Source organism: Hylaeus volcanicus, chromosome 7 (assembly GCF_026283585.1).
Source record: "Hylaeus volcanicus isolate JK05 chromosome 7, UHH_iyHylVolc1.0_haploid, whole genome shotgun sequence".
NCBI lineage: Eukaryota > Metazoa > Arthropoda > Insecta > Hymenoptera > Colletidae > Hylaeus > Hylaeus volcanicus.
Genome location: NC_071982.1, coordinates 19,054,491 through 19,066,685, shown reverse-complemented (window position 1 = coordinate 19,066,685; position 12,195 = coordinate 19,054,491). Strand labels below are relative to the sequence as shown.

At 38.6% G+C, this 12,195-nt stretch overlaps 3 protein-coding genes across 3 annotated transcripts; 1 reads left to right on the top strand and 2 right to left on the bottom strand.

Moving 5' to 3' along the window:
• Positions 1–4,411: 4,411 nt before the first annotated feature.
• On the bottom strand, positions 4,412–6,802 carry LOC128879696 (tubulin--tyrosine ligase-like protein 12). Its single transcript, XM_054129091.1, has 2 exons — positions 6,536–6,802; positions 4,412–6,460 (listed from the first exon to the last, which is right to left on the bottom strand). The coding sequence occupies exon 2, from the start codon at positions 6,436–6,438 to the stop codon at positions 4,588–4,590; it is 1,851 nt and encodes a 616-aa protein (XP_053985066.1). The 5' UTR covers positions 6,439–6,460; positions 6,536–6,802; the 3' UTR covers positions 4,412–4,587.
• Positions 6,803–6,857: 55 nt separating this feature from the next.
• Positions 6,858–9,488, top strand: LOC128879697 (RNA-binding protein 34-like). The gene is made up of 4 exons (XM_054129092.1): positions 6,858–6,996; positions 7,224–8,585; positions 8,656–8,966; positions 9,039–9,488. Exons 2-4 carry the CDS (start codon positions 7,262–7,264, stop codon positions 9,240–9,242), a joined length of 1,839 nt encoding a protein of 612 aa, XP_053985067.1. The 5' UTR covers positions 6,858–6,996; positions 7,224–7,261; the 3' UTR covers positions 9,243–9,488.
• Positions 9,489–9,917: 429 nt separating this feature from the next.
• Positions 9,918–11,442, bottom strand: LOC128879698 (putative transferase CAF17 homolog, mitochondrial). Its single transcript, XM_054129093.1, has 2 exons — positions 11,280–11,442; positions 9,918–11,166 (listed from the first exon to the last, which is right to left on the bottom strand). The coding sequence occupies exon 2, from the start codon at positions 11,126–11,128 to the stop codon at positions 10,028–10,030; it is 1,101 nt and encodes a 366-aa protein (XP_053985068.1). The 5' UTR covers positions 11,129–11,166; positions 11,280–11,442; the 3' UTR covers positions 9,918–10,027.
• Between the last annotated feature and the right edge of the window lie 753 nt (positions 11,443–12,195).

The window sequence follows — 12,195 nt, the reverse complement described above, 5'->3', positions numbered from 1 at the left end:
ATGATGGGAGCAGCGTCTCGACGCGTATTCAATGTTTCAGACACACTCTGTTACTCAATTTCTGTCACAGAAATTCTCACTTTAGACCTCCATTCGCTCCGATCGCCATCGAACTAGTTAGAATTGTTCGATATCGTCGTGGACGAGGAGAAATAAAGAAAAGATTTCGTGCTCGCACACAAAGAAAGAAATAAAACTTGTCTTCTACTTATATTCTAACAAGAATAAAAACTACAGTTATTCTCTCATTCTAACGCATTTCTTTTGTTTTTCAGGCCAGCTGAATATCAAAATGATCCCTGCGAGTGGAAATTACCGCAGCCTAGGTCTCGTTTACGTCGTTTCTCCGTGACTCGGACCGCAAGAAAATTTACATCGTCGAAAAAACGATACGAACGCGCAGCGGATGTTTTTCGCGATAAAAAACAAGTCATCTCTTGCGGCGAGCACTCCCCGACGAGTTTTAGCGTACAAAGAGGGATACTTTTTACACGGGGTAGTGCCGCAATTTCCTCGAGACAAACTTGCTCGTAATAGGCTGCATACATCATACTTACTCCGCATGAAATAACAATTAAGCGCATTAATTAACAATAAACGAGGATTTCAGCGGGGTCGTGCGTCGACGAACGCGACTCGGTGCTATTGGAGGTGCTCGTGGCGCATGAAACGCAGTGAAGTGTACAACCCCCGTACCCCTTAACCGCTGGGACCACTGCCCGCAAAGAAATGACTCTAGTCGAGGTGGTCGCGAGATAATGAAGCCGCTTTTAATGTTCTTTCGGACGGCAGACGATATTTTGTAAGTAAAAGTATGTACAGTTACTCGCTAAATTAATGTAGTCTGAATTTATGCATATATTTTCGGTATCTGGGGAGTTCCAAAGCTTCTCGAGGCTTCAAGGTTCCAAGAGGTAATAGGGATGACCTCGTGACTCTTAAACAGACTCTCAGCACTCCAGTACTCCAGCTTGTACTGAAGCCATCGATTCAGAAAAATTCAAGTTACACCTAAAGAAGTACGTATCATTTTTCCAAGCTTCTAAAGAAATGTTTCAGCACAAAGAAAATAATTTTTGTTGTTAAAAGTGAAGCGAGTAAGTGCCTTAGGAACGGTGCACGGTTTCGGACGACCCCGGACTAATTTTGCGGTTCGCCATTTTAGAAGCGGCGGTCGCGCCAAATGCGACTCGAAAAGAGGCATTAGGTAAATGGAAAATTGCTCGCGTTCTTCGCGCGGGACGATTAAAACATCTGTTCGTTGTTTTCTTTCTCTCGACGACCGGAAGCCTTCGAACGAAGGTTCTCGAATAATTACCCGTCGTGGCGCGCTAGCAAGTTCTTTCCGGGACGGGCGAGAAACGAAATTACCAAATTACCCGCGTAGCTGAGCGGCAAAAGAAGCACGAAATTGCTGGCGGGAATCGACGCTCGCAACGAGAAAAATAATAGGCCCTGGGTAGAAATGAAACGGCCAACGCAATGGCTGTTACAACTTCTCGATATCAATCTCCAGCGCGGAAGGGCGTCGTGTGGGTAGCAACCACTAGGCCGACGGCGTCGGACGAGTCGCCGAAATATTACTGTTTAATATTGACATAGTTTTGTTAGAGTAAATGCGTGTACCACCTTGTTGCGGTCAATTCTTAATTTTCTTAAGGCATTCCTCGACGTTAATTACTGATTTCATTATTTTACACAATCACAGTGAATGGGAAAGATTCGTTTTCTACTAAATTAGCACCAATATTCCACGACCAATTGAAGCACATGCCTAGACTCCAACTTCATCAGATATCCATATCGAACTGTAAAAAAAGAATAAAAGAACGTCGACGAGACACAACCCAGGGGTTGGGGGTTGCGAGTGTCGCGGAACGACTGTGTTTGTCTCGAGGGCTGCGACGCCCTCGTTATTGACGTCCCTATACGCGGAACTCATTTGCTTAATTGCCGTGATTACCAGCGACGTCGCCGTCGCAGGAGCCTCCCAGGAGTCGCGCTGGGCGAAGGTGAGCGACCACATTTCCAGTCTGAGCGATACGTGATTCACGGGGGCGGAATGGCAGCGTGCAGAAGCTCCCGTGGACGGAACATTCGGGAATGCACGGCAGGGTGGAACGAGGCCGTCTACCTGGAGCCGCACGCACCCGCTCATAGACGCGGGGGTGGCTGCGGGGAGAAAAATAAGCGACTCGTTTTCTCTTGAAAACGAGGACCGTAGCTCCAACACGAACCTTTCTTGTTGCAGGTCGAGCTCGTTTCGATTGACGCACCAGGTTCTCGAGGCTATTAAAACACAGAAAAAAACAAATTGGGATTCACTTATAAAGGGTGATTCAAGAGAAACAAGAGGAAACCTCGTGTTTAAGTTAAGTGCTACTTACTACATAATAATCTCCGACTAATACTTCGTTATTTTTAGGCGCACGAAGTCTTCCATCGAAGAGGACCATGCAGAGAACCAATACAGCTCTGAGCTATCTACCCTTAGATATTATTCATCAGATGCATCGCCGTGTCTTCGCTTACAAAGGTTGCAGAGCACCACTTCGACGCCATCGCGTGAATATTGAATCTAGCGAAAATTGGCTCGGATCAATATCGCATAATTCAAACGGTGTCATACGGAGTTGAATAATTGAATTCTATTTGTCGCATGAGAACGTCCTCTCGATATCTAATTTTGAAGAGTAAGTATGGAACTTACCGAAACGAGAGGAGAGCTTCGGTTTTTCCCAGTCGCCGTAAAACAGTTTCGTTCTTCGTCCCTCGCCTTCCCTCGTAAAAGAGTTCCTCGTCGTTTATTATTGCAAAAAAGACAACTATGGTGTCTCGTTTCAGCCAGGGCATACCGTACACGTCCGATTGAGCCACGATACGCCTTCAGCGGACGCGTATTACACGGATTTTCCGCCTGATATCGCATTTTCTTTATGAGATAATTAGAATTTAATATCCTTTGAATCGTAACAAACGTAACGCCGTAAGTAAAGTAGTTGGCCGTTATCCGAGCGTGAAACACCGTTAAATTCGTTGCCCTCGAGCGTCGATACGTTCGCGTAATTGCATGCGGTCGAGCTCTCTGCTGGGAAGTTCGACGACAAAGCTTTTTCAAATGAGAACCGACCGGCGCGGCGTGGAACTCATTGCGGTATAAACGAATAACGAACCCAACGATAATTAACAAAATACGATGGTCCTGGGTCATTGTTGTTGCAAACGATTGTCAGCATACGCGCGTGATTCGATCCGGGGACGTTACAGAACGGTGCAAAGAAACAATCGTCGCAGTTGATTATGCCGTTGCGACAGCATCAACCAATACTGCAAATTTCACGCGTGAAAAGCTATCGAAGCCCATGCTTCGAATCTCCGATAATCGCCCTCCGCTGCGATTACAATTTTCCCTCAAAAATCGGTACGCAGTAATAGAAAAATTAAACTATTTAACTATAAATTTTGAAACAAAATTCATTGTAGACTGAGGAGGAGCTTCGTGTGTCTATCTCTTCGATAACAAAAGCTTTTCAGTCCAGCAATGGTGGATATCCATGCAAAACAAGAACCAATCTACGATAAACAAGTATTAGTAAAATACGACCAGAAAAAAAAACCCAATATTTAACGTGGCATATAAAACGAGTCTTAGAATAGATATTACCCCAATTAATTTTGCATCCTAAAACAATTTACCGCCCTTAAATTTACCAAGTACCATTATCTCGGTGTACCGATAGCGATTACATAAAACGAAGAGAGGAAGCCAGGCGTATATTTCTCCCCGCAGCGAATCTTTATTGCAAATTTATCGGAATCCTCTAGGAGGGAATGATATAGTGACAGAAAAAAATTGGTACCGTGGAATCTTCCTTACTCTCTTTACAAACGTTTCACGTATTATCCTAGCCATAGTTTTCCTTTTATTTCGAGCTATGGAGCCGCCACCGTATCGAGATTCGCATCGTCGCGCTTCTTTTTGCATTAAGCATACGGTCGTGCATTAGAAACGGACATTATGCGGTGGCCGAAGTGGCCCGCCGTCATGAAACTGTTCCAATTGCTCCCTCGTTTATTATTCCATTAGGTAGCACGGCAGTCTTCCCATTGTAGCGTCAAGTTATGGAAAGCGCGAATTATTTAAGGAGCAAACGTACCCTTAACGTTCGCGCATGCAGATTTACTGCAGCTACTTCTGCTCATTACCGCATACGAAATGCTGGGACGGTTTTGAATAAATAAATGCATTTCGGCGAGAAGGCTGTCCATGGGAACGCTCGTTAATAGCCTCTCGATATTTATGGGTCATCCAGCCACTTACGAAGGGCGATGAAACCACTTCTGCGAGGGTAACTCGAATTTGAGTCAACCCTGAAGTTACTATCTAGGAATCCAATAAGCACACAGAAGAGTTCTTGAAATAAATTCTTTATATTTTCGAAAGAAACGTAACATCCGTAAACAAAATTTATAAAAAAAAAAATTTGTTCTATTTATAATACAATCTCATAATTTGTTTACATGCAATCTTTACATTAAATCACAACTGGCAACCGTTTTCGTCATCCAACATCGCGGTCAATTGCCTCAAGGGCTGAGATCGTGAAACATTTCCGGATTCTCATCGTCCAGGAAGAGACATCTGAAGACGTCGTTGTAGAAATCGGGGTAGTACTCGCAGGCCCTTTTACAATCTGGTGAGAAATTCAACTCCAACAGCATAGGCTGCATTTCATCCTCCCTCCATTCTAGCATCAAGTCGACCGCGTACACGGCCCGACTTTGCGGACTTTCCGCGATTCCTTTCGGTGGTTTCTCGGCAACTGCTGCCTCGAATACTTGTTGAAACATGTCCAGGATTTTTGGCTCTATGTAGTCGCTCCAGGGGTAGTCCGGGTACCGTCTCCTCCATTCCAAGATGAAGTCTGCGCACTTGAGGTGAAAAAGTGGCGTGTCCTCTGAATAATTCATGACGGTGAAATGTTGTTCGTAGAGGTCGAAATTATTTAAAGCGAACTCCTTGTTTGCGAATCTTAGGAAGAAGTTTTTGTAGGCGAACGCCCTCAGGGGCTTCACCGACTTCAGCATTACCACGTAGCGTATGTCGAATTTAACGTTACCAATTTCTGGTCTCTTAAACAGGACGGGATCAGAGATATACTTCTGCGCGATTTTAGGTCCTGTACCGGGCAAACGTAGAATGTGGTGTAGATTATTCGTGATGTGAGTGTCCAATCCCCTGGCGAGGTTCCAAGGCTTGCAGATCCAATGATTGTCTAATCCCCGCGATTTTCTGTGTTCGAAATAGGCGACGAATTGCACCAGCTCTGTGCGTAAATTGTAAGTAGTTGGTAACCATTCCGGATAAGTTTCGAGTGTGACCGGATCATGTGTATTTTCTCCTGCTTTTCTTCTGCACACGATACATAGTAAATCTTTTATAGTTAGAACATTTTCGAATGGGAACTGGTTCACGAAAACGTGTGGCGAGCGAATGCTCAATTCTTTGTACTGCTTAAAGTGGTCAGTGTACCATAAGATGTCTGCTTCTCTTTCATTGTATACAATCTCAAATGCAGGGTCGGTCAAATAATCGTTTACGTATGTGTACTGTGAGTAAACTTTTAATTTTCTGTCTTTATTCCTTTGGAGTACTTCTGGAGTTATGTTCTCTGGTAGGGTTTCAGAAATGTGACCCGTCAAGAAATAGTCTTCGTTTGGCTCTGTCTGTACAAAGTTTTCTCCAAGAAAAGATGCATCTACCCATGGTATACGCAAAGCTCGTCGGGTTTTCTCATCGTTTGTTAGACCTTCGATAAAGTCTCTTCTAACTTCCTCCTCGCACTCGACGTCGCGTATAGGAAACATTAACGTGTAGCTAACACCTTCTGGTATGTATAAGAATGGCACCATTCTGAAGTTGGGATCGTCGCTATGATTTACCGCGCATCCTACTTCGTCCATGATGTACCAAATTGGCATTCTATCTTCTATCTCTCCGCGACTTAAAGAAAACGACTGATTATACCTCCACATCTCTTTTAATACAAATTCTATTTTATCACATTCTTCATCAGTCTCATAGTCGTAACTCATTAAGATACACATACGATCCAAGAGTCCTGGTATACTCGCTAAATTCTGTCTAGCATTAGCTGTGTCGTAAGTCCATGCATGGTCTACCAGAAAAATGTTATTTGGATCACTAGCAGAGATACCGCTTTCAGAAATAACAAAAAGTTTCCAAACTGGATCCTTTGGATCCCTAGGAGCATCTTCATAATTAATTCTTATCAATTGAAACATAAGACCGGAATCAAATATTTGATACTGTAGTTTTTTAAATAGAGCTTCCCAAAATATACTTGGCACTCCAGATGATTCCAGTTGAGGTCGATGCGATTGGACAAATCTATTATACAATCCTACTCCATCCATTGTGCAAAGGTGTAAATAAAATCTGCAAGATTAAAGAAATTAATTACCATATTAATACTATAATACATTCACTTGTTTTAGTTATCACTATAATTACCTAAAATATTTTTAGTGATTAACGTGTTGCTTACAAAATAGTTTACGATAGTTCAACTGAAATTTCAAAACTCTTTATAAGGAACACATTGTAAACATAACCTCTCCTTTCGTACCAAACTCCTTATCTACAGCTGACATATTTTTCATGTTTATTGTTACAAATTGTCATACAAAACTTAAACTAAATGTTAATACAATTCTTTTACAATCCTTTGAACTTCAACAGAAAATTAAAATTTTAGTGGTTTCTTTTATAGGAAAATTAGACATAGGGATATTCGTAGGGTAGACAATTTAGTTTGTTACTATATATTCGAACAAAGGCAAAAACAGTTATGGCGGATTTCGTTCTTCCTGTTGGCGGTTAAACTTGTGTTGGTCTCGTGTTTGTCAGGTTAAGCCGGCATTTTAAAAGGTGTACTTGATCTTGACGGTTTGGTTTGCACACAGAAGCTTGTGGTAAGTAACTTGATTACTTTAACGTAGAATTCGAATATATTATGCTAGATTGATCGAAAAATATCACTTTTTTCGTTTACTATTGTAATCTACCTTCGATTTGCCCGCTGTATCGCGTATCGCACGTGGAATAATAACCTCATGACATCACGAAATTTGAATTGTTCGATAACCGCTTGAAATTAATCTATTCACGTAGCGTTAATTCCTTCTTTTATTCACGACAGAATAACATTTCTACAAAGTGAAAGATACAGTTGTAAAGATGGTTAAGACAGTAGTAGAAAAAAGTAAAAATGGAACGACAAAAGATCTTCTACATACGCCGAAAGGCGGATTTGTTCAGAAGAATAAGAATAAAAAATTTAAAAACACTTCGACAGGCAAAGTTGCCCTGATTAATGGATCAAAAACACAAAATAACGATAAACAGAAAACACCAGAAAAGAACAAAGAAACAAAGAAGAAGAATTCTCCAAAAGGTGACAAAAAGCAACGCAATCCTAAGGAAGAATTGCATAAAAAAAATGTGGAAGAAGGTGAAGAAGATGAGTCTGAATCCGATGAAGATATTAACGAGGGTGTTGTACTACCAGAACAAATCTTTATGGAAGAAAGCAGTGACAATGAAGATGAAGAAGAGTCTGATGAAGATGACAGCGAAGAAGAGAAAACTGTAACAAATATTCTTGGAACCAGTTTAGCTGATGATACTGATGAAGACGATGAAGATTATGAAGAAGATGAGGAGGAGCTCAAAGAAAATAAGGGAGTGAAAATGTTTAAAGGATTAAAATCACTCAATGATAATAATAAATCTGTTAAGAGTAGTTCAGACAAATCAGATGTTACAAGTGATGGTAAGGAAGAGGAAGAGGATGATGAAAATTCTGACATTGATAGCGAAGAAGTTGAGGAGGAGGAGGAGGAGGAATCAGATGACGAAGATGAAGAGGAGGGTGAAGAATCAACTCTTGGTTTAAAAGCTCTTCTAGGGAATAGTCTTGCTGATGATGATGAAGATGAAGATTTTGTTGAAACAAGAGAAAGTGATGAAGAATCTACTGAGGAGGAAGAGGATGAAGATGAAGATGATGATGATGAGGAGGAGGATGATGATGATGATGATGATGATGAGGATGAGGAAGAAGAAGAGGAGGAAATAAATAGTACACTTGACAGTCCTCAGCAAAATAAGAAAAATAAAGAAAAGATGAATGATTATTTAGAAGAAATAAAAGGAGATGAAAATACTATTTTTGTTGGTAATCTTCCAAAAGAAGTAACAAAGAAACAATTGAAAAAACAATTCAAAAAATTTGGTGATATTGACTCTATTCGTTTAAGAGGTGTAGTGGCAAAATCTTTAAATATACCTAAAAAAGTTGCAGCCATAACTAAAGATATACATCCAAAATTGAAGTCAGTTTATGCATATATTAAGTTTCATTCAAAAGAATCTGCTAAAGAAGCTTTATCTTTGAATGGTGAAGTATTTTTAGGAAATTATATAAGAGTAGATTCAGCTCTCAGTGCAGAAGAAAAACCTGATCAAAAGAAATCTGTATTTGTAGGAAATTTACCATTTAGTAAGTATAATGTCTGTAGTTACATAAGAATTATACATGTATAGGTTCCAAAATGTGTTATTTTTTCCAGATGTTGATGATAATACATTCAGAAAGCATTTTAAAAATTGTGGTGAAATAGTATCTGTGCGTGTAGTCAGAGATAATAAGACTGGAATAGGCAAAGGATTTGGATACATTAATTTTAAAACTGAAGATTCTGTTGCATTAGCTTTAGAATTAAATGGTACAAAACTTGCAAATCGAGAGCTCAGAGTAAAACCATCTAATGAACAAAACAGAAAAGGCAAAGATAAGCATGGAAAAAGATCACTTTCTGTAGAAGATGGAAACAGAGGTCCAAGTAAAAAACAAAAACACAGTCCAGAAATGAGCAAATCGGTAAGTATTATTATTTATTTTAATTTAAAAAAAAAATGTGAAACATGTTAAACTATTGTGGACCTTTTTCAGAGACAGAACAAACAAAGTGCTTTGAAAAGAATAACTGAAAAACAACAGAAACTTGGTGGAAAACAAACTAGTCCACAACAATCAAAGACATTTCAAGGTCAAAAAGCTGATGGAGAAAAAAAGAAAAGACCGAATAAATTAGAGAAAAAAAAGAAAATTTTGGCAGAGAAACTTGCTGCCAAACCTAAGAAACCAACAAATTAAACGACATGGTAAAAATATATATTCTCGATTTATGACGTTCTTATAGTTTTATTTTTATTTGTACGACAGTGATGAAAGGTAACAGTCTGTTCTGATTGATATAAGAAAGAAAGAAATGATAGTAATTGAGTGATTTAAATGGGTGATATAATGTTTATAATACTTTTACCTATGTGTATTCCTTAAGTGTGAGCTGTGAAAGTGGAAGCAAGTATTTGATATCTAATAAAATACTATTTTTATGAATCAATAGTTTTTATTAGGTTTCTTATTTTTTGATGCAATTGAGACGGTAAATTGTTTATATTGCTTGACGCACATTTTAAACAAAACCGTTTTCCGAAATATATACTGCATCCTAGACATACAGGTTTATTACAAAAATTACAGTCACCACCGAGCACTAACACTTCTCCCCTGTTTGGTATACTAAAAGGATCTTTCATAACGTAACATTCTTCCGAATAAGTTATTTGCCGTGCAAACGGTGGTTTGGCACCTTTGAAATCGAATCGTTCTTCTAATAAACAATAGGTACACGTAAAGACTCCCGCTGTAGTTTCCTTTGACTCTCGATTTGTTGAAGTGGCGCCATGCTTATAATCACTGATACCAGGTTGATCCATGGTCGATGTACTAGCTATAGATTCCATCCTACAAAGTACAAGGAAGAGAAATACTCTATAATTTCTTTGCGTAATAAATTTATTTTATATTCTCATATTACAATTTTCTATGTAGAAACGGAGAACTATATAAACTAAACAGTATCTCATTTATATGCATTATTTTTTATTAGCAGATACACTTTGTTGTTGCAAATCTTGCGGCCACCATAAGGGCTTCGATACATTTAGTTTATGATCCGATATAGTAAGAGATTTTGCTTTCAGGGTTTCCGCGATTCGCATTAAAGCTAATCCGTATTCTTTTTCATTTCCCCTAAATTTACCTACTGCATTGCCAGATTCGTCGACAATTTTTTCGTCGTACGAAAACGATTTTGTAGGAAGCTCTTCGAATAATAATGGCATTAAACGTTTTCTTACGACACCAGTGTGATAAGTACGCGCAGTAAGTTCTTGACCAATATAACAACCTTTATGAAAACTAATTCCGTGTAAATAATCACAATTAACTTCTAGAGGTAAGGGTTTTCCTGGTGGTAAATCTTCAACACCTTCGGGAACTCCGAGTTTATAACGAAATGCTTTATAACTTAGTATACTATTAGAAACAAGCACATCAGAATTCAGATGTTTTCTTATTTCATTACTTTCAATGTTTGATTCTGCTAGGATTCTGATACCTAAGTTCGAGAGTCTAGGATCTTCGTACATCATAATATTATTTATCACTTTTATCGATTTATTATTAGGACTACCACATGGAAATATTAAACCTTCAAGTTTTTGTTCTCCACTATCAGCATTTTTATCACCAGAATATTGTGTAGAATCAAAGAATACCCAAACATTCATACTGTCTCCTAAGGTGTCTATATCTATTTTTTTTCTAATACGATACATTTTTAAATGTTTTTGCAACGAATCTACGGCTTCTGAATCGCATTCAATGTAATACACATCGTCTTCCTGACTCTTATACACGATAACATCGTACAACACTCTACCCTTAATATTTAGAAACAGTGCATACAAATTAGCTGCTCCTTCGTTTAAGTGCTTCATATCATTCGTAATCAATCCTTGTAGAAAATCTGAAGTCTCTTTTCCTCTAATTCGCAATAAACTTTTAGTTTTTAGATGCTCTAACACTTTAGCCGAAGACTGCAAAGAACCGTATCTAACATACTGTTTCTGAATTTTTCCAAGTTTATCCAACTTGCAGAGTGGTAAAACAAATCTTTTAAGACGGACAATCATTGCACCAAATTTCACCAAAATATTCGTGCAAGTCCGACCTTTGTAAAGAAACACACGCAGCCAATATAAAATGAATATAATTTGACTGATTCTAACCTCAAATCACTTACTATCATTATAGAAAAAAAAAATGTTTAGAACCAAACCTTACGTTTTTATTCGTTTGGACAAGGATATTTCACGAAACTCCTCCGTCGATGCTCCGTGTAAATTTTAGTTAGAATTCTAGCTTTTGAAAATTACATTGATATTGTGATTCCATCACTTATCGAATAAGAATTTGTATATATGTCTACCTTATGCGGCTGCACTAGCAGTCAATAAAACAGTTGTTATCCGTTCACTAGCGCCACTATGATCAAATGCTCGAAACATACAGAAGTACTGGTGCAGATAATGCAGTTTCGTACTTATCCTTCGAGTTGAAGTAGAAGAATAGTTCGGGTTGTGATCGTTAGGTGGAGATACGAATACTACAATTCCAGCGGCGCGGTAAAAAATAAATTAGGAGTTACTATTTATTGAATTTGTAATTCATTTTTTATTTCAGATACATTCTTACCCTAAGTTTAATACATACATATTGAACTGAGACATATAACTCAACTATTCCTTTTTCAGACTAATAATACTCCAATTTGTTACTATATAAACTTTATTTCAATTTTGTTTGTTTCAGGATTGATAAGTATCGCAAAGTTTGAATAGCATCATTCACCGCTTCAAGAAAGGGAAACGATATTTGAAGACTTTTTCGAGCGGCACGAATCCGTGTCACCGTTCGCTGTCGAAATGACGAAAAAATTAATATTTGACGACAGAAAATAGCGATAAAACGATAAATGATTCTGTATTCGTTATCGAAGCACAAGGTGAACATATTTTTGCAAGATACCGGAACTGATCCATGTATGCCAACGGTCGTTCGATAACGAGAGGTACTTTACTCGAATAATATATTCGAATCGAGAAGCTCATGGTACGGTAACATAACTGGGAATCGAATAACATCGAGATTATTGCAAACGAACGACGTTTTGTATAAAATTGGCCCAACACGTCAAGTA

What these genes read in the sequence shown, in the direction of transcription:
- LOC128879696 (XM_054129091.1), bottom strand. Translation starts at nt 6,438, where the DNA reads ATGGATGGAGTAGGATTGTATAATAGATTTGTCCAATCGCATCGACCT.
- LOC128879697 (XM_054129092.1), top strand. Translation starts at nt 7,262, where the DNA reads ATGGTTAAGACAGTAGTAGAAAAAAGTAAAAATGGAACGACAAAAGAT. An exon ending in TGTAGGAAATTTACCATTTA is followed by an intron (nt 8,586 to 8,655) that starts GTAAGTATAATG and finishes TATTTTTTCCAG; the next exon opens with ATGTTGATGATAATACATTC. An exon ending in GTCCAGAAATGAGCAAATCG is followed by an intron (nt 8,967 to 9,038) that starts GTAAGTATTATT and finishes GACCTTTTTCAG; the next exon opens with AGACAGAACAAACAAAGTGC.
- LOC128879698 (XM_054129093.1), bottom strand. Translation starts at nt 11,128, where the DNA reads ATGATTGTCCGTCTTAAAAGATTTGTTTTACCACTCTGCAAGTTGGAT.